This window comes from Notamacropus eugenii, chromosome 2 (assembly GCF_028372415.1).
Source record: "Notamacropus eugenii isolate mMacEug1 chromosome 2, mMacEug1.pri_v2, whole genome shotgun sequence".
NCBI lineage: Eukaryota > Metazoa > Chordata > Mammalia > Diprotodontia > Macropodidae > Notamacropus > Notamacropus eugenii.
This window is the reverse complement of record NC_092873.1, coordinates 173,422,922-173,447,276: the sequence shown is the minus strand read 5'-3', so window position 1 is coordinate 173,447,276 and position 24,355 is coordinate 173,422,922. Positions and strand designations below refer to the sequence as shown.

Genomic DNA, 24,355 nt, shown 5'->3' with positions numbered 1-24,355 from the left:
CATAATCACTCTAAAAAGTCCTTTTTGAAAGACTTTAAATGTTCATCAAATTTCTTAAAGCAGAACGATCTAAGGTAAGAACAATCTGAAACCCAAAGACAAACATGCTCTCATCAAGAAATGGGATGCACCTCAATGACACTTCTCTGCCAGAAATATCACAGAAAATAGAAACAAGTTGGGGACACTTTTCAGAAGGTTTTTCAGATTCAGATTAGAGTCATGGTAGAGGAAGAAATCATCCAGTAATAGCCAGAGTAACATAGACTATGCTGGAAAATATAACAGTGTGTATCTTAGAATCTAGGCAATTAAGGGAAAGGCAGGATTGGGATGAAATTTGGAGAGATTGAGGAAAGCCTAAGACATTTAGTCAGAGAAAGGAGAAAATGATAAGCTTGAATAAAGACCTGCCAGAAAGACCTATGCTGGAAAAAGGTAAAAACTATATTCTGGAATGAATGAATGATTGAAAAATCATATAGTAAATGCTTACTATGTGCCAACCACTCTGCCTACAGCATGGACAGAAATAGAAAAATCAAGTCAGTCACTGCTCTTAAGAAACTCAAACTCTAATTTACTGAAGCAATATGTAAAAGTTCAACCACAAAACAAATGAAAAAACCTGAAGTTCTAAAAGTGTAGACAAGAGGGAAACGGTAAAGCCTGTAGTTTTTTTTAGAGGTTAGATCAGTCAAATAGCAATGTCAAGGATTCTTCAGGGTGAATGTGTGTTCGTCCTTCAGAGAAATAATGACATGACGTGCCCTTGACTTTGTTTTGAGTGAGGGAGGGCTGTGCAGGTCACCAGCCTCACTTCTCCTCCAGAGCCATCTGACTCCAGTGACCAGATATTCATCAGGATGACTGGAGATGACCCAGGATGAGGCAAGGCAATTGGGGTTAAGTAACTTACCCAAGGTCACACAGCTAGTGAGTATCAAGTGTCTGAGGTCGTCCTGGCTCCTGCAATCGTGCTGTATCTACTGCACCACTTAGCTGCCCTGGTCTTCAGGATATGGCCTAGAGGACCTTAGGAGGCAATGGTTGGGCAAGACAGTGAGTATCCACCATCTCATTAGAAAGAGAAGAGTTGATGCCTCCCATCACATCTAAGCTATGTGAGCTGTCAAGCAGTCAAGATTTCTTGATATTACAATTTGAGAAAGGGGACAAAAGCAAAGGCTAGGGGAGGGTGCCCCAGTGCTAGCAGGTGTCCCTATACCTTCACTGTCGGCACTGTGGCTACTCAGGATCAGGACAGAGGGCAAATGGGAAAGGCAAAAGAAAGAAAGAATATCCCCTGGGACTTTGAATAGGTTCAGAGAAAATACTAGGCCAGGTGAGGGGGCAAGGGAAAAAGACAAGAGGGGAAGAGCGCTCCATAGTGAATGAAGTCTGTGGCAAAGGGTCACAGGTTTTTCCATCCTTAGGAATTCTCAGAAATAAGCTTTCAACAGGTGCAGCCAAGTAAGTTTCCTGCTCTTCTTCTCTAGAGAATTATAGAATTCCTGCAGGGAAATTCTCCAAATCATCCACAATGGAAAGAGCAGTGGTTTTAGAGTCAGGAAACTCACCTTCCAATCCCACTTCTTTTGCCAGCTCCCCAGTGTGACCTTGGGCAATTCACTTCAATTCCTTGGGTCTGCATAGGTAAAATGAAGGGGGGTTGGACTAGATAGCTTCCATCTTCCTTTCAGCTGGCATCCCATCATTCTTTCCAGTGTCCTACCCCCACCCTTATCACCTTGAGTGAATTAAGAAATAATCTTATGAAGAAACCTACTATGATTTCACACCCTCTATCCCTTCTCTACCTGCACATCTTCTCACCTGCTGAGTGATGCCTTAAATGACTTCAACAGGAGATACAACCTTTCATTTCAGAGATACGTAATTAAGAAAACAGATGGACTAACCTGATACATGTTGAAGTACAATCATAAAACAAGCGTTAAATGTGAGTATTGGATTCTTTTCTGCTTTGATAACAGAAAAGGAGTTAAAAAATATCAGAAAGACACTGGATTTCTGAAGTGGAAAAAGGGTTTCCCATGAAGAAAGAAAAAATAGACAAAGGGGAGTCTGGGGACACAAAAGACAAACCCTGAAGACATTATAATTCTTCCTTTAACTGGGCTCTCTTTACCTTTACTTTCTTTTTCCCCCTTCATAGTATTTTTTTCCAGTTACATGTAAAGAAAGTTTTTAACCTTCATTTTTGTAAAATTTTGAGTTCCAAACTCCTCTCCCTCCCTCTTTTCTTCCCTCCCCAAGACAGAAAGCAATCTGACATAGGTTACACATGTACAATCATGTTAAATACATTTCCACATTAGTCATGTTGCAAAGAAGAATTAGAACCAAAGGGAAAAACCACAAGAAAGAAGAAACAAAAAAAAAAAAGAGAGAAAATACTATGCTTTGACCTGCATTGACTCCATAGTTCTTTCTTTTGATGGGGATAGCATTCTCCATCATGAGTCTTTTAGACTGTCTTAGATCTTTGCATTATTATGAAGAGCTTAGTCCATCAAAGTTGGTCATCGCACAGTGTTTACTGTTGCTATGTACAATGTTCTCTGGTTCTGCTCACTTCACTCTGCATCAGTTCATGTAAGTTTTTCCATTTTACCCTTACTTTCAACCGGACAAGGGACACAGGCAAGTTAGAATTTAAGCATTTTTGTCACTAGTCACCAGAAGTATCTAAACTCTCTTCTGCATGGCTCATGAAGATTTTGTGTGGGATTATTTTACTTCCCCCCAAAAAACTGTTAACTGAAGAATCACTATAAAGTAAATTCTTTTTTATCTAGATGGCGATTAGGTGAATTGACTCTCAGTTAACTAGGAAAAAAATCAAAAGAACCAATTCCCAAACCACAAGAGAAAATGGAGATGAAAATGAAATAAAAAAGGAAAATTAATGACAACCATGATTTTTAAGTGATATTTTATTTTTTCCACAATTATATGTAAAAACAATTTTAACATCATGATTTTCTTTAACAATCTCCCATTATAATTCAAACATTAGAGATTAATTCTTGTTTCCCAACATGACTAATGTGGAAATATGCTTAAACATGGTTTTATATATATATATATATATATACATACATATATATGTATATATATATATATGTATATATGTGTATATATATATATATATATATATATATATATATATATATATATATATATATATATATATATATATATATATATAAAACCTATATCAGACTGCTTGCTGTCTGGGGATAGAGGACCAAAGTGACAGGAAGAAAAATCTGGAACTCAAAATTTTGCAGAAGTTAATGTTGAAAACTATCTTTACACGTAATTGGAAAAAAGTACAAAACAATTTAAAGAGTAATTTTTTTGAGAAGATAAGAAGTTGCAGGATTTTTTTCTTATTAGTTTAAATTCACATTGTCCTCTGGAAATAACTGAAAAAAGATGAGTAGCTTAAACCATACAAAGTATTCACAGAGGACTTCTATGATGGGGATGATTTTGAGATCACTGAGGTATATCAGGATACCTGAAAGAGGGGAGATTAGGAAAAATAATAGATGGTACTACTACTGAACAAGCAGATCAAGAGGATATTAACAACTCCTGCCCCACATGTCTACTTTCACATCTGTATAAAATTTATGGGGAAATGATCTACATTTTTATTAAGGGCATTTTGAGAAGGGAATAGTCAAGTTTTCATAAATGATTTTCTGTAGAAAATAACATTTTAATAGTCACACAACAGACTAAAAGGTGCTGAGAATACAAGATTCCATTATGTAGACTGTTTGATTATTTTTAAAAAATGATGCAGTAGAATATGAGATAGCTTTAAAGGCTCCTTTCCAGCAAGGTGTCTCCCATGCATATGTCAAGCTCATATAAGATGCCCTGATAGAAAAAACAAGAGACATAGACAAGTAGGGGGTGCAATAGATAGATCATGGGACCTGGAGTAAGGAAGACCTGACTTCAAATCCAACTTATGATACTTACTAGCTCTGTGAACTTGGGCAAGTCACTTAACCTGTCTGCCTCAGTTTTCTCAACTTTAAAATGGGAACAGCAGTATTACCTAACTCCCAGGGTTCTTATGAAGATCAAATGAGGTAATATTAGTAAAATCTTTAGCAAAGTGCCTGGTTTATAGTAGACACTAAACAAATGCTAGTTACTATTAGCACTGTTTATTATTATTATTAATACAACTTTGTATAACAATCAAGGGAGGCAAAAAACATCCAACTGCATGTCTTTCAAAAATGTTTCCTCTTGACATGGAGGATGTCCAATGTAAAGGTCAAGGAAGGAGGGATAACGCATGATTATATCATGAGGTTTTCCAGATGCTTCTATGTGTGAATGTCATTTAGTAATTGCCTCAAGCCCTGGCACAATGCAGACTTCCAAGTGGGATTCGTAATCATTCAAAGGAATTCAACGTATCGTCACTGTTTCCCAGCTAACACACAGGAGGCACTGGAGGTCTTAGACTCCAGCCTCTAACAGGTTCACTCTTGATCTGGTCAGACAGGCAGCTTTGGAGGGTTTAATATTCAGCTTTATTCTAGTCTAATCTTCTCAAATGGTTGCTGGGAGAACCAGCTCCTACAGCATCCCCTAGTCACCCTTGTTGCAGGCACCAGCAAGAAACGTGGGGCAACTACTCCTGCATCTCGCTGGGGTCAATTGAGACATCCACATTTGTGCACTCCTCTAAATCCCCTCAAGCCTCAGTGGGGGCCAGATGAGGCACACACAGATTCCCCATGCCTTTTCCCCCATCTCATTGACCAGTGCCCTCTTGCTTTTTAGGGCAATCATACCAAGAAGGTATCTTGCCAACATTAAGCTCACAGGCTAACTTTAGCAATATCATCATTCTGGGCAAACGCAGTACATCATATTGTGTCATCCCTTATCTCATGGTGCAGCCTCAGTAGGACTGTCTGTCACAATTCTGGGAACTACTATCTAGAATCCTTGAGACTCTAACACCTGGAAACTAGAGATTTCCATGACCATGGATCTGAGAAACTAACTCTAAGAAGGATAACAAAATCCTCCCTACACACAGTCACAAAACTAGTGAATGGCTGAATTCAGGTTTTCCTGACTCTTAAGTCCAGCACCCTGTCCGCTGTACCATCAAGTCGTATGCATGTATTCAGGAGTGGGGAATATGTGGCCCTCTAGGTCCTCAAGTGTGGCCACTGGATTTAGCCAAAGGGCTTCATTTGAGGACCTAGAGAGCCACATGTGACCTCCAGGACACAGGTTCACCACCCCTGGTACAGTTTATCATCTTGAGCTATTATTTGTGAAACTATGTAATATATGATTCTGGTAGCAAAGTCTACTGTTCTCTGAATACTCACAACTAATCCTTAATACCTCTATGGTAAATATTCCTCTAAAATATTTTGTCCTATTTCATCTCACTTTGCCTGCCCTATTCCTACAAAGAATTATCTACATTCAGTAAATCCACTTGCTGACACATACTCACCTCTTTTCAAACTCTTACAAACCAGTGTCTATTCCCCCTGCCTCAACACTACTGAAAATGTTCTCTCAAAGGTTACCAATTATCTCAACTGCTAAATCCCATAATCCTGCCTCAGTCTTCATTCTCTTATACTTCTCTGCAGGTTTTGACACTGCTGACCACCACATGTCTCTGGTTTTCATGACAGTGTTTTCTCCTGATTCTTCTCCTATCTGTCTGACTACTGCTTCTCAGTCACCTTTGTTAGATCATCATCGATATCAGGGGTTTTTAACCTGAGTTCCTTTTTTAAAAATTTGGATAATTATATTTCAATATAATTGTAATCCTACGTATTTTCTTTTATGCATTTAAAAATATTGTTCTGAGAAGGAATCCATAGGCTTCAATAGTTAAAGGGGTCCACAACACAAAACAGTTAGGAATCTTTGACTCTGATATTGTACCTCCAAACACAAGCGTCTCTAAGGTTCTCTTGTCAGTGCTCTTTACAGAATCTTTGTCAATATCATCACCTCCCAAGGATTCCATGATGGTTTCTACAGAGATAATTTCTAATCATCTATGGATCTATGTATCTATCTAAAATATGAATATATAAACACATGCGTATATATACATATATGTATATATACTCTCTTGAACTTGTTCTCATCTCCCACAAGCTGGTAGATCTTTCCAACCGAATGTCCCATGATCATCTCCCAATTCAACAATTCCATGACAAAAGTCATCATCTTTTCCCTTAAACGTAAATTTCCCTATTTCTGCTTAGTGTACTAACATCTTGCCAGTCACCCAGGATCACAATCCTCCTTCATTATTCCCTCCTTCCTCAACATCTAATCAGCTGCCAAATCCTGTTGATTTTACCTCCATTCTATCACTCACATCTTTCCTCTTATAGATAGATATCACATTAATTTATTATTATACATTATTATTACATTATTGTTATTATTATTAATGTAGGTACTCAATACGACCTCTCACCTAGACTACTGAAAAAGCTTTCTAACTGATCTCCCTCTCTCTAATCTCTTTTTTACAATTCATTATTCACAAAGCTGTCAAGAGACTCTCCTTGGGTCTTGAATTTTCTGACTCTCCTGCTCAAAAAGTTTCAATGATTCCCTATATCTGTAGATACATTACAAACTCTTTATTCTGGCTTATATTTTATGGTTCTCTACAGTATGGCTGCAAACATGCAAACAACATATCTAACTTCACATTATTTTCCTTCACACACTAAGTTCTTGCCAAACTAAACTCGTAGTTTTTTCTCAAACCTAATATTCTCTTGCCTCCTTACATTCACACGACTGACCTCTATGCCTAGAACAATCTCTCCTTTTTGCCTTTTGGAATCCTTAATCTTCCTTTTAAGGCTCAGATCACCTGCTTCTTCCTTCTTGAAGCATTCCCTAATAATTTTATTTATTGTTGATCTCTCCCTCCTCAGATTACCTTGTATTTAATAATTGGTGTGTTTGTCATAAATCTGGTCCAATAAGAATGTAAAGTTTTCCAAGGTAAGTATTATTTCATTTTTTGCCTTTGTATCTTCACCTCTTAGCATAGAATTAGGGACTTACCGAATGTTTCTCATGTTGAACTGCATATGGAAAATAATCCCAATATTCAATAGTCAAACATCTTCCTATGTCTACCCTTCGAAAAAATTATCAAAATATTATCTAAACTTAGTTTTTATTAATACTACATAGAAACAGACCACACATCAAGTAGAGTAAATAACATATTGCACTATATTCATTTTTTTTAGTAAGCCTAAAACTTTATTACCACATCAAAAGCAAACCCCAAATGTGACTATGTAGGAGCTTAACAAATGTTTTTGATGATGAACTAGGGGTGGCCTTGACATGGATAGGCCTTTCTTGGTAGGTAAGCCTGTATATTTAGTGCCTAGAGATTAACCCTCCACAGGCACATGACCTAGAAATAAAATATTGTCAAAAAATTATTAAATCCTTGCCCACATGACAAGATGTATGTGTACTGAATAATCACTCAACATTTTCTATCTGTAATACAAAGAACAAGAATTCTACAATAACCTATGTCCCCAAATATATTCAGTCTGATAAAACAATTAACATTTTGCATTTCTCAGTGTAGGTAGCTTGAATTCTTTAAAAAATAACAAACTACATCTTGAATATGGAAGATAAAATGACTTGAAAATGTCACACAGCAAGCTGGCAGCAGAATCTAATATTCTTCATCTTAGACTAGAAGCTCCTTGAGGGCAAGAACCGTGTCGTTTTCATTTTTGCAATTCCAGTTACTAGCACTGTGTCTGGCATTCAGTGCATATCTAAGGAATATCTGTTAAACTGAACTGAACTAAATTATTTGAATCTTATGATTCATCAAATGCACACAGTCAGAGCACCTGTATGACATCATTCATTGTCACAAGCACCACAGGTCTGTATTAAAACTAAAAATAAAGTCATACTATTTTTCTAAAGACCAAAAATTCTTGACTAATCTATTTCTCCCCTAATTACTTTCCTACCTCCCATTGCCTACACAAAAACCAATACACAACAGAGTACTGACAATTATTCCAGGCACTCCTGAGGGCAATTTCATCCAAGTTTTCCATAGAGCTAAGCAAAAACAGACATTAGTGGTCTCATGGTATGTTATCAAATTTGCTTATGCACAGTAATACTGCTTTTTTTTTGAATCACACAAAGTTACAAAAGGCTGTTACCTGGAGAAGGTCTGAATTAAAACAGCTGTTGCCTGAAATGACTCATTCATTTATGGAAACTGCTGCAGGTGAGGGTGAAACATTACCTAATGGCTCTTACTCTGAATGAGATTCAAAAATTATATAGGGAAAAACAACTAAGGATGATATTTGGAAAAGAGTAACAAAGAAATAAGCTGAAAAGAGTATCTTTAATGAAATATTATGTTCATGAGACTGCTGTCCCCCTATAACCCATCTTCTTAATTGTTTTACAAATGCCCCATAAGGCAAAAATTGATAACAGACTGTGGGAATGTGCAGCTAAACATTTTATTCTGAAAATTCTGGGAAAAAATACCCCTGACCCTCAAATAAGACCAATATACTGGGTAGAGATAAAAAGAAATGTTTCTGCCCCCCTCCTCTTGACTTTTTCAGCAATTAAAAAAATTATATGCATAAAACAGGATTGTAATGAGCTGCATATTACAAAAATATTACTAGGTACCTGCATCTCTTACTCCATGAATCAAATAGCTACAAAATTATGCACAGAATTTGCATGACCTGAAATTTGTAAATATTAATAATATCAATGAATCTGCAACCAAATAACTAGCTCCCTATCTCAACTCCCTCTCTCACATTTCATAAGAGAGCACGAAAAGGAATAAGATAGTTTACAATGAGTCAAGCTGGTATAGACCTGCCACAATTGGGAGAGAGGGGGCAAGGAAAACCATGTTCCACAAACCTCAGTCTTGACTCACACATGCCCATCTTGAGCTGGCTGAGCTTGGTGGTCAGTTTCCTAACTACTGTTAGTCAGTTGTATGTGTGCCACTGAATGTGCAAACTGGCCAGAGCATCCCTTTCATCGGTACACCATTACTGCAAAAGGCAAAGAAAAAACATTGGCTTTTCTATTGGAAGGCAGTGATAAGGACAGATTTTTTTAAAGTTTCCATTTTTAAGTGAAAATGAAAGAAAAATTCTCTCCTAGATGTGTTGTGCCTTTGAGCTCCATCTGAAAAAAAAAAAAAAGGCAGAGAAAGCTGCTGTGAAGGTCACCGAGTGAAAGAACTTCCTCGGGGCACAGAATAAATTAAATCCCAAGGAAAAAATAAAATGTGATTTCCAGAGTGTGAGGCACAAACTCCAAATGACAATGATTGACAGCCAAACTATATCCGTGCAATATCGAAGACTGCACGTTCTCATTTACCTCAGTGTAGCCAGCAAGCGCCCATTAAACATCCGTCTGATGCCCAAATTAACCTTCTTGGCAAACTGAAAGAGGCACAAACTATCATAATCAACCTTTCATTATCACAGCAGCCTCTAGTTAAAGGGTCAGAATAATTGTGCCATCAGAGCCCTGATTGTTTTCAATCAACAGCCGGCTGGAGTGACAGCTCCGTGATGGAGTAGTTTGATGAAACCGCACCAGGCCTAATCAGAGCAGATGAAAGGAAGGCATGATTGGTGCAAATGAACAGTCGTGCCTCTCCTTTTCATTTACAATCTGAAATTACTCTTAAATTTGCGGGGGTTTTTTTTCCTCCCTTATGAGTACCTCTGAAAGAATGTTTGACTTATTATGAGTTCTGACAGTGCAGAGTTATAAAACACAGGTAGGGTTAGCCGCTGAGGCTCCAAGTGGATATTCAGCATAATTTTAACAAATTCACTCTTGAAAAGCACAAAATGACTAAAAAAGGGTGCAAATGACCCAACCTTTCCGTGCTGTTTGATTAGCAGGCCTATTTGTCACAGCTCACATTCTCCATGATGAGAGAAGATAAAATTGATGGGCAAAGATAGCCTATAAATGTTTGGCCCAAACCACTATATTTATTTCTGCTGTTAGTTCCCTTGCGCAAAATTTTTAATGTCATTAAGAATGTCACATTAAGGGGCCCTTTTACTTAGGTTGTCAGAGAGACAATCAAAATAGAGATTGTCTGTAGTTAATAAGCAAAAGCCACACCACAAACTATAAAGGAGTATCAGGTTTCTGTCAGGTTACTTTGGCATTGAGATTGAGCTATAGAGGAAGAGGAAGAAAATTCTATAATCATCTTTCCTCTAAAGCCCTTTTGTGTCAGATTTAGCAAACGGAAGCCCTTGACCCAACTATGTTCAAGCAGCTTCCTCAAATTCCATGGCAGTGAATGCAGGCAGTGAGTATCATTTGGGGGGGGGGGGGGTGGAATTAAAAATAGAATAGAATATATGCTTGAAGCAGGAAAAATAAGATTCTTATTTTTGTTTTCCTTTCCAGTGTACTAAATCCCCAACCAATTATGCGTCTCTACGGTATATTATCATTCAGGTCAGTGCAGCAAAACAAAGGGGAGCTTGACTGAGGAGATTAATATGTCTATGTGTGCATGTGTTATTTGTGTGCCTGCCTAGACATGTGAAAGAGGCGAAGAGATGCCAACATAGGAATTTTTGCTAGTTTTAAACTCCATGGTATAGAAAATGAAGTAAAACCTAGTTCTTTGTTTTTGCTATGTTGTTAGGTGGAATAAAGTGGCATATAAATAAGTGAAAGGTAAGAAAAAAAAGGCTTGCTTAAAAACAGCTGGAAATTTTCCTCATATTCATAAAATTTATTTCTTTTTAGATAGCTCTCATTTTATGAGAGCCAATGGCTCACTAAGAATTTGAGGGACATAACCTGGAAAAAAACAAAACAGTATTTAGTGACCCTGAATATACAAAAATGCAGCACATTATTTTCTACATTTGAAATACACGTTAAGCAAAATATACTTGTATTTGTAATATGAATTATATAATGTACCTAGAAACTATTTCCAAAGGAAGACATCTGTCCTATAAATAGGACACATCTCCTATTTTCCTATTGTTTTCCAATTGCATGATCACATGATCCCAGAGCTAGATGGGAGGTCAGAGTATGACCAAAGTATTACAACAGCTGCCAGCAACTGCTCATCCAGGTTTTGCTTGGTGGCCAGTGCTGCCTCAATTCCATTGCTTCCTATGGGGTAACCCACTCCTCTTAGAGATAGTGAGGCAAAACCTGGGTATGTGCAACTTCCACTCATGGTTTCCAGTTCTGTTTTTTGAGGTCAAGTCGAATAAGTTTAATGGCTTTTTCTCAGGATAATTCTCTTCAAATACTTAAAGATGGCTATCATGGTCCCTAGTAAGCCTCCTTTTCTCCAGGATAGAAATCCCTAATTCCTTTAACTGATCCTTATATGGTATAGTATCAAGACCCCTTACTGCCCCTGGTTGCCTTTACCTTCCTCTGTAAACATGTCAGTTTATCAATTTCCATTCTATAATGTGGTGCCCAGAATGAAACATAACAATTTTGAAGTGGTCTGAGAGAGTAGAGAACACTGCTATTACTTTCATCTTTTGGACATTATGCATCTCCTAAGGGAAGCCCATGCTTCTATTTCATTCAATAAACATTTACTAAATGCCTACCATGTGCTAGGCACTGCATTTTAGGTATCAAAGCTTGAATTTTCTTTAGCTGCTTGGTTAACTTTCTACCCATGAACAGGAAACTCTTCAAAGTCTCATTCACTACAAAAATTGCTTCTATCTCTAGAATGTGAGGGTATTTTATTAGCTCTGAGATGGACTTCCTCCGTAGCCAAGATAAGGTTTCCATGTTGACCATCTTTATGCCAACAAGGGGTAAAAAGAAGGAATATGTTGCACATGAGGGTAGAAAATAATAATCTTCAGCTGACCAACCAAAGTACAGCCCAAAAAATAACCCCAGAGTAAAAGCAATTAAGAATAAATAGATCAGTCTCTATTCCTAGTACCTCAGAAATATGGAATCTCGTATACAGTAGTCCACAGGAAAGAGCAACAAAACAGAAGACCTGGTCATGAGCACAAACTGCTACTTACCAGATGTTTGGCAGGGCACTTTGCAACTCAGGATTTCAGGGTTCTCATTTTTCAAATGAGATGGCTAGGTTTTTAAGTATGGCAATGTTGGATAGAGCACTGGATTTTGAGTTAAGAAATTCCGAATTAAAATATGATCTTAAACATAAGCTCTCAAGCCTTGGTTCCCTGAATCTATAAAATAATAGCAACTATATCACATGAGTTGATCAAATTAAATAATGCACACAATGTGCTCTGCTAACCTTATGGCACTTATTTGGTGTGAGTTCTCATGTCTATTATTATTATTATCCTTTCAAAGTAACATTCATCCCATGATTCTGAATTTTACATAAAATAACTAAAGCAAGAAGATATTTCAGGATCCCCTAAGGTAAGCAGTAGGCAAATCAATACCTTTATTTACTTCACTATTTGTCATTTTTTGAATTTATATAGACTTTACTTCAAAGTCCCAGCAGTGTGTAGAGTAACAGAACTTGCTGACCAATAGTAACTTTTTTGGGAGACCCAATACCCTGCCCTCTCCAGAGATAGAATTATACCTAACGTACTATTGCCTACCCTTAAATAAGCTTCTTCCTTTCTGAAGGAGGGCTTTAGTTTTACTTTCAGCTGTGAGTAATTTCCCATTGTGATTGGCTGACTTATAGTCAATTTAGTATAATTAATGCCAAATTACATTGTAATTCACATAGAATTACAAATTAAAAGCTATATTAAGAGCAAATGAATTAATCAAAATTAATGATATTATTCTCCCATGTTTTAAAGTGTTAATAAGATAGATCCTCCTAAAACATTTAAACTTTAGGGCACTATCCGTCACTCACTGCATTAATTACCCGACTTTCTTGTGTGACCAGATGGGGGTACTTTCTGGGCAGTTCTCAACAATAAGAAGGAACCACAGGAAGATTATGAACATTTAGTGTCCAGTCTGAAAGGCTTCTGCTTGTTTCTAAAGGATCTACAGGCATTACCTGTGAAAAGCACTACATAGCCATTTCTCAATGATTCATGTTAAATTTGGTGAGCACTGGATATGGAAAATCCCAGTCAATCCCTAACTCATTAATGTTTGGCTTTGGAATGCATCAAAGACAAATTTCTCTGAAAATATATTCCTTCCTAATTATGTTTTCGTTAGGGTAATATCTGCTACTTGTCATTACCTTCAGAAATCTGCTGCTGCTGGTAGGGGGAGGAAGTATAAAAGTGTTGGTGGGACAGGGATGGGAGTGGGTGGAAACATAGGAAAGCCAGGATGGAAATACAAAGTCATTATAGTCAATCCACAGGAGAGATGACTATGCATGATTTAGAACTAATGTACAACTATGCACATTATTTACTGACATGCAATCAAACTAGTATCTGGGTCTATAAGCTCCAAATTTATGAAACTCCAGCTGGGTGCCTTTCGTGTAAAAAGGTTTAGGGAGTTTAGTTGAGTAAAAGCTCAGAGTAAGTCAATGGTGTGACATCACTACCAAAAAAACCAATAAATGAAACAAAATAAATGAAAGGATAATGTCCTGAACGTTAATGTTCCCGGTCCATTCTAAACTTGGTAGGCCCACATCTGATGTACTGAGATCAATATTAAGGTGTCGCAATCTAAAAAGGATAATAACTACTTCACCATGGGAGACTAGCTCACATACTGGGGGAAAGGGGAGATGGTCACATATTTATGCCATATGAAGAACCAGTGAAGGAAATGGGGTTTACTTGGGAGCAGAAAAGATTTAAGGGAAACAGGAGAGGTGTCCTCACGTGCCATCTTCTGAGAGAATTACGACTGATGCTAGAAAACAAACTAGGGCTAAGAAATGGTGAGGAACAGAGAGGCAGAATTTAGCACCATTTAAGAAAGGACTAACACCTACTTATAAATGTTCAAAAAAGAAATAGGCTATTTTATGAAGTAGTGAGTTCCCTATCAATGGTAAAGTCCAAGGAGAGCTTCCTGAGTTCAAATATCGCTCCAGATACTTACTAGCAGATGGGAACCTCAGAAAGTCACTGTGATCTTCTCTGAGATAATAGCACCTACTTTACAGGGTTGCTGTGAAGATCAAATAAGAAAATATATGTAGAGCACTTTGGAAGTCTCTTGTGCGACACTACAGAGAACTCAGAAACTTGCCCAATATACTGTGCAACACAGAATTTTACTAGATGCTTGTCATGGCTCCCCAAGACTAGTATCAGTACATAGAACAAAGTCTAGTCTCTCACTACATGATTAAAACTTGAACAAAGTCCCAGCACAACAACTGGGACCAAAAACTCCATCCTCAGCTCACATGAACTCTCTTACAGCAGCTATCAAATATCACTCCTTGTTAAATACACTCTGCTCTTCTTGCACGCAGGCGCGCACACACATGCACACACACACACTGACACTGTGCACCGAATCCCAGCACTGATTATCCTATACTGATAATCCACATGCTACCCTCCTTCTAAACAAACTGAGGGTTAGTTTACCCAAAATGCTTGGCATCAGCATCAGGTCTATATATTCAATATCTTTTAAGTAGCACAGTGAAATCATGGACAGGTGTATCCCAGGACAAGTATTTATCCTTTTAATCTGAGCATCTGCAGAATCCATCAAAGTAAATGTAGCATCAAAGGTGAATGAGATACAATAATCAATTTAAAATGGAAATAATGAAAGGTAAAACTATGGGAACTATTGTGGAAAATTCTAGAAGTAAATACAATTTTGCCCTTTGACCCAGAAGTACCACTACCAGGTCTATATCTCAGAGATTTCTTTTTTAAAGGACCCATACGTACAAAAATATTTATAGCAACTCTTTTTGTGACGGCAAAGAATTGTAAAATTGAGGGAATGCCCATTAATTGGGGAATGGTTGAACAAGTTGCAGAATAAGATTGTGATGGAATACTATCGTGCTATAGAAATGACAAGAAGAACACTTTCAGAAAAATCTGTGAAAACTTACATGAACTGATACAAAGTGAAATGAGCAAAACCAAAAGAACATTGCACACAGGAAAAATAATATTGTATGATGATCACCTGTGAGTGACAGCTATCTTTAGGAACACAATAATACAAAATAATTCTGAAGGACTTATGATGAAAAATGCTCTCTGCTTCCAGACAAAGAATTGATTGGAGTCTGAATACACATGGAATTATATTTTTTTGCTTCCTTTATTATTCTTGGGTTTTTAAGGTGTCTGCATTTTCTTTTGCAACATGAATATGGAAATGTTTTGCAAGGCTGCATATATATAATCTATATCAAATTGTTTGCCTTCTCAGGAAAGGGAAAGTGAGGGTGCCAGGGACAGAATTTATAGTTCAAAATTTTAAAAATAGAAATGTTAAAAATTTTTGTTTACAGGTAACTGATAAAAAATAAAACAATAATTAAATATTAAAAAAAAAGAATCTAATACAGTTTTGCCATCTCAACTGCCTGATGTACCAACCTTCATGAAAGCACAAAGGACTATCTGCCACACTCTTGAACCTACAAGTATCACTTTTTATCACTGGCTTCAGGGTTTGTCCAGATCTAAACAGTTTTGCAGCTTCCTTTTAGGTCCCTCCAAATTTGTGTGGTTGAGACCCTTTCCCCTGAAGAACCTTGTAGAAGTTGCAGAGTTACAGTAAAATGTAGGAAAAATCTCTTGCCAGGAATTCCCCATGCTCTGGCAGTGTCAAATGGCATGAATGCCTCCCTGGCTCCCTGAACACAGAAATCTATCATATGTCCAGACAATTTAGAACCCTATGGGAAATCTGATGTCCAATAAAAACAATGCTGCCAACAGGCCTGATGCAGGATTTGGAAACACAATAAAGTTTTCTTTTGGAATGACACTTAGCAAAGTAATATTCTTATCTACTCAGTCCTACAAATTCATATTTTCTCTCTCTTTTAAGAACTACACCAAATACAGCACTGAATCCATGGTATTTCTGATGCATATTCTGATGCATGCATCCATGATATTTTCCCAATCCAATATTTCTTCTTCATTTAGCACTGGTCACATAGCAGGCATACCTGTGCCTACTGATTGAGCCAGTCTCACGTTTTACTGTTGAATTGTTTCAGTTATGTCAGACTCCATTTGGGATTTTCTTGGCAAAGATACTAGAGTGGTTGGACATTTCTTTCTCCAGCTCATTTGACAGATGAGAAAACTGAGGCAAACAGGAGATAAGTGATTTGCCCAGGTCACACAGCTAGTAAGCGTCTGAGGCCAGATTTGAATTTGGAAAGATGAGTCTTCCGGACATGAGGTCCAGTAATCTATCCACCATACTATCTATCTGCCCCATAGCTTTACTTCAAGCTTGTATCTCCATATCCCTGCTATAGGTGCACCAACCTTTATGAGAGCCAGCAGATCTTTTCTATTACAATCTATATTAATGCAGCAAAGACCATCTGCAATTTATATTTAGATATCACTACTTGTGGTTCCCTTTCCTGTTAAGTTAATGTTACTAATTAAGGACTTTAACCTCCCCATCTACTTTCCTCTCCAACTACACTAATGCCTGTGCCATCTCCACTTTACCACGTGTGCTGGTGTATTTCACATCTCTCCTCACACAGCTTCCCACCTCCCCTGGCTGCCTCCATCCACCTGCCTTTCCTTTTAAACTCTCTTCTTTCTCAAACTACCTGCTTCTCCCCTGCCTTCACCATGGACTGACAAGACCTGCTCCTTCCACAAAGTTTTTCTTGCCTTCCCCCTGGCACCTTTCCTTTCCTTAGTAACTCCCTGCAGGAGTTACTAAGTTACTCTAACTCTGTAGAGGCAAACACAAGGCTATAAACAATAGGACTGCATCATAAATATAGTTAACTGACCGAGTATACACCATTTGTTGCTAATTCACTAATTATGGGAAAGAATTATTGAGATCATTTTTTCCTGATGAAAGATTGCATGTGTATGGGTGTGTATTCAAGTGTGCATGTGTGTCTGTGTTGTGTGTGTGCGCGTGCACTGTGAAGGGGCTCAGTTTTCCAAGAGATTAAATGGATTTAAAGTGGACCCAGACTAAGCTCTAACTACTTGGAATATGGAAGAACTGCTGTGGCCAACCTCAGGGTGGCCACATCATATATACCTTCCAGTGTAGTTTTTATTTTAAATCCACAATAAGCCAGGTGGGAACAACATTACTGCAGGACACCAATACATAAGTAATACTCTCCAGTCATTCTTTACTCCTCACAGCAGCACCAGCAACAGAAACAGCACATTCGGGAAACAACAGGAATCAAAATGAAAATTAGGAGCACAGAACATAAATATGTCATATCTCATAAATCACCTTGCTCTTGTGTGCACTTTCTTAAAAAAAAAAATAGCCCACCACCAACAACAAAGCTCCCATAAAATTATCTCCTAACTCATGGGAAACACAGCTTGTACACAGAAGTTGGGGCTCCTGTAATTTCTGATAATGACTGTCCCCTCGCAGTTGCTCGACAACACAGAGCAATGGGGTTGAGGATTACCCTCTGCAGTCTCCCTGAAGTGAGCCAGGAGCAACATAAGGTTCTTAGTGACAAGCGACATCCATAGGAAATCAGCAGCAAAACCACCAGTCAAGCTATGCAAGGAATGAATCCTTACAGAGAAATCAGGAAAATGTAAATGGGGTAAGAGTGACTGCAAAATACAAACACAAGCAGCTTAAAAACACACACACCTAAAACATCAAATTGGTCAAAGTACAGTCAACATGCATTTATTAAGCATTTGCTGTGTGCCAAGCATTCTGCTAAGCACTGGGGGTACAGAGAAAAGCAAAAACAGTGTCTCTGCCCTCAAGGAGCTCGCATGCGCTGTTGGACATACATAAATACTGTACAAACAAGGCATGTGTAAAGTAAATGGGAGGTCATCTCAGAGGAACGGCACTAGGGAGTGGCTACATCTATCTGGGGGCATCACTGGATGAGGTACCCACACAGACAGAGACTAGTCTGGCACACAGTGGGCACTAAATAAATGTTTACTAATTGACTGATCAAATGTATAAAAGGAAGTGTATGAAACTGGGGAGAAAAGCAGGTCCTTTGGAGAAGAAAATGGAACTATGACATAATCAATAATAAACATTTATTAAGCAACTGCTATGTGCTAAGAATTGCATTAAGTGTTAAGAATACAAAAAGAAGCAAAAGGCAGTACTGCCCTCAAGGAGCATGATTTTTATTTAGTATTAAGTGAGAAAGGAAAATGGGATGTTATGAAGATGCATGGTAAGAGGAGAAAATGTCTAGTAGCATAGATACTATAGATGTGGTAGAGGGAAAAGAGTAATCGCTCCATATTCAGAGAGCTTGGGTTCAAATTCTACCTGCAGGACTCTGGACAAGTCACTTAACCTCTGGGGGCCTCAGTTTCTTCATCTGTAAAATAAAGTGGTTAGATCACATAGACTCTCAGTTCACTTCCATTTTCAGACCTATGACTCTAAATGTTGGATAATTAGTATGGGAGGAAAATCAAAGATTTCTTGGTGGATATTTTTTTTAAGAAAGATTAGGACAAAAGAGTTCCTATTCCATAACATTTTAATTTCAGCCCATTCCCCACTTGTCATAGCCTCCACGGCATTACATTGGAATAGTTTTAAGGACTAATAGCCCCAATTTTCACTTAAATTATTAATTTCACACAGTCTGATTTCTTAAGGGATTGGCCTGACTTCTGTCGTGTCCAAATCTGTGGGTCAGGGCTAGTGTGCCAACCTATTTTCAGAGCACAGGAAATTGAATGGGATTTTTTAAAAAATAAAATGCTACTGAAGAAGAGGCAAAGGCCACACTGGGCAGTGTGAAAACAGAAAGCACCAAACAAAAAGATTACATTCTCCAATTCACACTGTATAATAGGATGACACTTCAATGGGCATGAAATGAGCAAAGTAATTATCCAGTTTGGCACAGGTTAGTCCCCCTTTGGAGCACTGCCTCCAGCACTGCCCACCACGTTCAAAAGAAAAAGGGAAATAATGGCTGCAGGGAAATGACGCAGGATTTGAAAGAAACACATGAAAATGCAGCTCTGCCAAATTTTCTACATAGCCAAGGAAAAGTATAAGGGAACTAAGCATGTTGACATGAGCAGAGGAGGGGGAGCAAAAGTCTTAGGATTAGTGACTATTTCCTTCCCTTAGGGAGGAAACAGGAGATCTTCTCTATTTTGGAGTACAGACTTGGCATGGGCCAAATGATACAAACACTGGAGGCAGATGGAGGTCTCCTTTCACAGTTAACAACTGCCTTCGCTGATACATGTTACAAATAGGAACTGGAAATGGATGAGTAAATCTCTCCCAAGCTTTGAAAATTCTCTATATCTTATAGCATATTTAGCGTACATGAAATTCAAAATTGGAACCAAATGTATTAAAAACCCTGAATGACTCATTCATTCAAAAAATATTTCCTGAGCACTTATATAATGCATAGTTCTGTTGACACAGTATTAATCCGCCTTTCCTGACATGGCAGCACTTGGGTCAATTTTGTGTTGGTAATGTCAAACAACTATTTTTGCACAACTCTCAACCCACCCATGTCCCTCTAGCTCTGTAGGTTTTCAATACCTCTTTGCAATCCTGCTTTTTCCAGGTCTTGGACTCTTTTGGAAGTGAAATGTCAAATCCAGTTCAGCCACGCAGGTGGATTTTGGGAGGCAGATAAAAGCTCCTGAGAGACTAGTAGGAGGCAGCCAGATATGAGTTCAATGGCTACCCAAATCATCGTCTAATCCATGTCTCCAGAGATGTGGAACAAATGTATTACTAATACTGTGCCTTATGAAAGCCAATCCCCAACCAAAAATTGGTAAAAGAATATTTTCTCCAAAAGGCATAATTGATTTGCATAAAAATTTGCCTAGCAGGACAAATATATGTGTAGTTCAGGCAACAAGGATGAGGAGGAGGAGGAGGGGAAGGGAGGGGAGGAAAAGAAAGGAGAAATATAGAAATACATAAAACCTCAAGCAGGAAAAAGGAAGGAATTGCTGTTTCCCATTCAATCCTTTTAAATATGAAAGGTTCCCATTATTGTTTTTATTTATTATTTATAGGGTACAGTAAGACAACATTGTACAATACAAACATTAAAGACAACGTCCCTGCCTGGAGGAATTTATAATCTAAGTCAAATGGAGACAGAACCCCCTCTAGGAGACAAGGTGCCCTCTTCATATCCTAGAATGGAACATAAATAGGATAAGATTTCTTGGCTAGTGGGCAAGGAGTGATAAATCTATTTAGAGACCTGATTAAAGCACAGGAAATGAACCCTTGCACTACAGGCATGTGCTAGGCATGTGCAATAAATCAAAATAATACAAAAGTGTTGGGTTTGGCTCCTCACCTCAGTTCCGTATGTAAGAGGCTTTGGCTGAGTGAGCGGTAAGGTAAAAGAGACTATTGTATCAGACTCCTGAAATTGGAGAACTGAAGGAAGGAAGGCAAGTCCAAATCATCTGGATAGAAACAGAGAATTAACCAAAAGGCAATGTGGTATAAAGTGAAAAATGCTGGTCTTGAAGTCAGAAAACCTGAATTTTAGTCCCAACTTGGCCATTTAGTTTGGAAAGGTTAAGTAACCCTGGGAAAATAAATACACTCCTTTGAGCCTCAGTTTCCTCATTAAAAAAAATAATACCTACCTATCTCACAAGGTTATTATGTGGCAAGTACTACAAAAACCTTAAAATGATGCGTCCTAAGTGAAAATTATTGTTATTATTACATAAAAGGCTATTAAGAGCACCTAAAAGCAAATGAAAGAAAATCTTAGGAATGGAGGAGAGAGAAAAATACACATTTTCTAGTGTACAGGAAGTCAGCATATTACAAGCATTTATGGTAATCAAAATCGTCAAAAACATGGGAAAAAAAATGAACTGAATTGCTATTTTATTGACCACTATGACAGAAATATAGTTCAATGGACTTAATGCCATAGAGTGAAAGAACTTTTGTGTCCTAATATACTGTTTTAGTTCAAAGTGGCCTTAGATAAAGGTTTCTTCTTGTATTCCCAGCCCCTACCTTGCACACAGTAGGTGCTTAATAAAGTTGCTAAAGTACTTCACATCTTTGTGGCTATTCATCAGGCCCCTTGTAATTATGTCACTTAATTAATCGACTATATTTACGGAGATAAAATTAGACCTATTCATAAAACTGTCACAGTTCTTGAAGTAAATACAAACAATAATACGCATTTTGTTTGGTTTTTCACTCAAGACCTGGAGCTTCGTTGGTATTAGATTCCCCCAGAGGAAACTTCCTCTACTAATATAAATCAGCAGCTGCACTGTTCCCATTAATATTTGAGTGAAAAATAGAAGTTCTTGGAAGATAACAGTATTCAGTTAATTATGAACCTCACCATCTCTATTTCTTCTAATTTCACACCTAAAAAAAAATAGATACTAATTCCAGCCTCTCATTCAGTAGCTTTTTTTTTAACAAGAGACTTTAGCTCTTGGCCCTCAGAGAACACATGCAATCACTATTTCAAGTAACACGCCTTGATCTCTGATAGATTATAACCTCCTTGAGAACAGCTACTGTTCCATGGCACACAGCACAGTGCCTGGCACACAGCAGGTACTTAATAAATGAATATTAAGTGACTGATTACTAATTGCAAACCTATCTTCTGCTTGCATTATTCCTCTCCTCACTCTTCCCTCTTCATCTGAATTCTACCCATTTCAATTGCAAAGTCCAGTTAAATTCCCCCAGATGGCCATGGCTCACAGGACTCTCTCTCTTCCTTTGAATTCCTAGAATACTTACTATCTGTGTCATTCATCTGGCATCTAATATTTTTACTTCTCTTCAGTGTTGCGTCCTCAATTAGATTATAAGCTCTGGGTGTTTATAATTATACTTTATATTTATTTATATCCTTCATAGTGAATACATAGCATGTAGTAGGCAATTGTACACATATAACTAATAAATTTGATTAAAATAAAAAGCATGTAAGGGCACCAAATGTTAGACCTCCTGGTCTGGCAGTACAGAGCCTGCTTTTCAACAAAACTAAATTCATCATCCTTTTCCCAACGATTCCATCTCCCCTATATCACCGAACCAATCATAAACTTTTATTCACCAAAAAACAACATGGCAGCTGGTGCAAGCCCCAGATGAGAGGACAAAGTGGGGGTGGGACAACTTTAGTTGGACTTTCAGCTGTGAAGTTGCTACAACTGTTCCCCGCACCAACCCAAAACAAAAACAAGCAAGCCACCAAAAAACCCTGATGCTGATGCTTTCCAAGATAAGGGTTGACACAGGGTAAGACTTACTTGTTTCCATATACAGTATTTTCCTTTCTTTAGAAACAGATACCTTATTATTGCTTCTAGACTGACTTTGGGCATCTTGAAAATTTCAACCTTTGGAGTTAAGAGGATTTCACTCATTCAGCCTTTCATTCATTAATATATTTCCCAAGTACTTCCTATCTATCTTTTCTCTGTCTGTCTTATCTCTCTCTCTCTCTCTCTCTATCTCTATTTCTCTGTCTGTCTTATGTCTCTGTGTTAATCTAGGTAGCTATCCATCCATCCATGTATGCATCTATCTATCTATCTATCTATCTATCTATCTATCTATCTATCTATCTATCTATCTATCTATGTATCCATACATTCTGAACACAGTGGAGTCTACTGATGGAATCAGTGTTTCATGGCTTGTAGATAATGAGAGACTGTCTAAGAAAAAGACTAAGACAAAAAAGTACCCTGGGGGAGGAAGGAGGATCAGGATAAAATTTAGAAAGGGCAGATAGATACTGGACCTGGCAGGACCGATAAAGGCACCATCTTTAGGGATTTCATCAAGGAAAGTGAGTTGGAAACTCAAGGGGAAATGGTTAGGACAGCAAAAGAAAAAAAGAATGTTGAGAAAGTATATTGAATATGGATCATTTAGAGTTGTAAGTAGCTCTTCTAATCCGCATACCTTTTAATATTGAACCATTAATGAAAATTACACCTTTAACAACAAAAAGAAATGTCAAATTTTATTTCTATCCTTAAATTGGCACGCCCATAGAGGTCTCAAAACAACTACCTGTTCAAGTGTGTGTTTGTATCTGTGTATGTGTGTGTGTGTGTGTGTGTGTGTGTGTGTGTGTGTGTGTATGCATGCTTGGGGGATAGGTGGAGGGTGGTATTTATTATCGGGAAGCCACATAGGTTACTGGTAGCACATATTAATCAACTAGCAGGATCCCGCATCGGCTTTTCTATTACTTGGCCCACTTTGTGCCAATTTCCCTTCTCTTCCCCAACACCTCTTGCTTCACTGTTCTTCCTTAAGACATGGGATGGGGATTTGTCAAAGTCAATGAGCACTTGATTACAGGGAGAGCGCTCAGTAATGAACAATTCAGCACTTTAATGAGATTCTGGAGATCCGTCTCCAGCCTGTCCGTCAAGTTTCACTTCTATAAAGCACCCTGACACTAATCCTCTGGCATACCCAATCTCCACCCTGGGCTGAATATTAGATTCTTCCATGGTAGATTGTGTTAGTAGTATAACCTTAGCAAAGATGATGAACTTAACTACACTGGAGGCAATATAGCTGCTCTGATTTGATCTTTCTCTATTGGGCTGACTATGAGGGAATTACTTATTTACTAAGATAAAGCAAAAACAGTTTCTTATTGCCTTCTGAATGCCTAAACTGGTAAATATTTATGTGAGTCTTTTAATTCTTTCTGGAGGTCCAGGTACAAATCTACATATATATATATATATATATATATATATATATATATATATATATATATATATATATATATGTATGTATGTATGTATATACTGCCTGCAGCAGAAACCAGTTCTTAAAATTCTACATTACAGCATTAGTAACCTTTAGAGAGGCAATTATGATAACGCTTAAGTGGACAGTATAGCATTTTTGTCACTCAAAAATCTGCACATTACCATTACAATCTCTGGCAGTGCCTTTCAACAGGATAGGATCACTATACCACAAAAGGGGATAGGTAGAGGCCATTTGAGGGTACTGGCCCCTGATCTCATTTCTATTAGAAACAGCCAATTGCATGAAATCATCCCCACTTTTTTTCCCT

General features: G+C 37.8%; 1 protein-coding gene across 15 annotated transcripts in view; it reads right to left on the bottom strand.

Annotated features, from left to right (window-relative positions):
• Nucleotides 1–24,355, bottom strand: part of KLHL32 (kelch like family member 32) — a 296,021-nt gene that overhangs the window by 65,625 nt on the left and 206,041 nt on the right. Inside the window, exon 1 of one of the 15 annotated variants that reach the window (XM_072642900.1) lies at nucleotides 2,433–2,893. The exons of the other annotated variants lie outside the window; for them this stretch is intronic. Within the exon in view, the coding sequence (XP_072499001.1) occupies nucleotides 2,433–2,484 (52 nt within the window). The 5' untranslated portion in view covers nucleotides 2,485–2,893. Of the gene's footprint in view, nucleotides 1–2,432; nucleotides 2,894–24,355 lie in introns of those variants that run through there. 15 annotated transcript variants of the gene reach the window in all.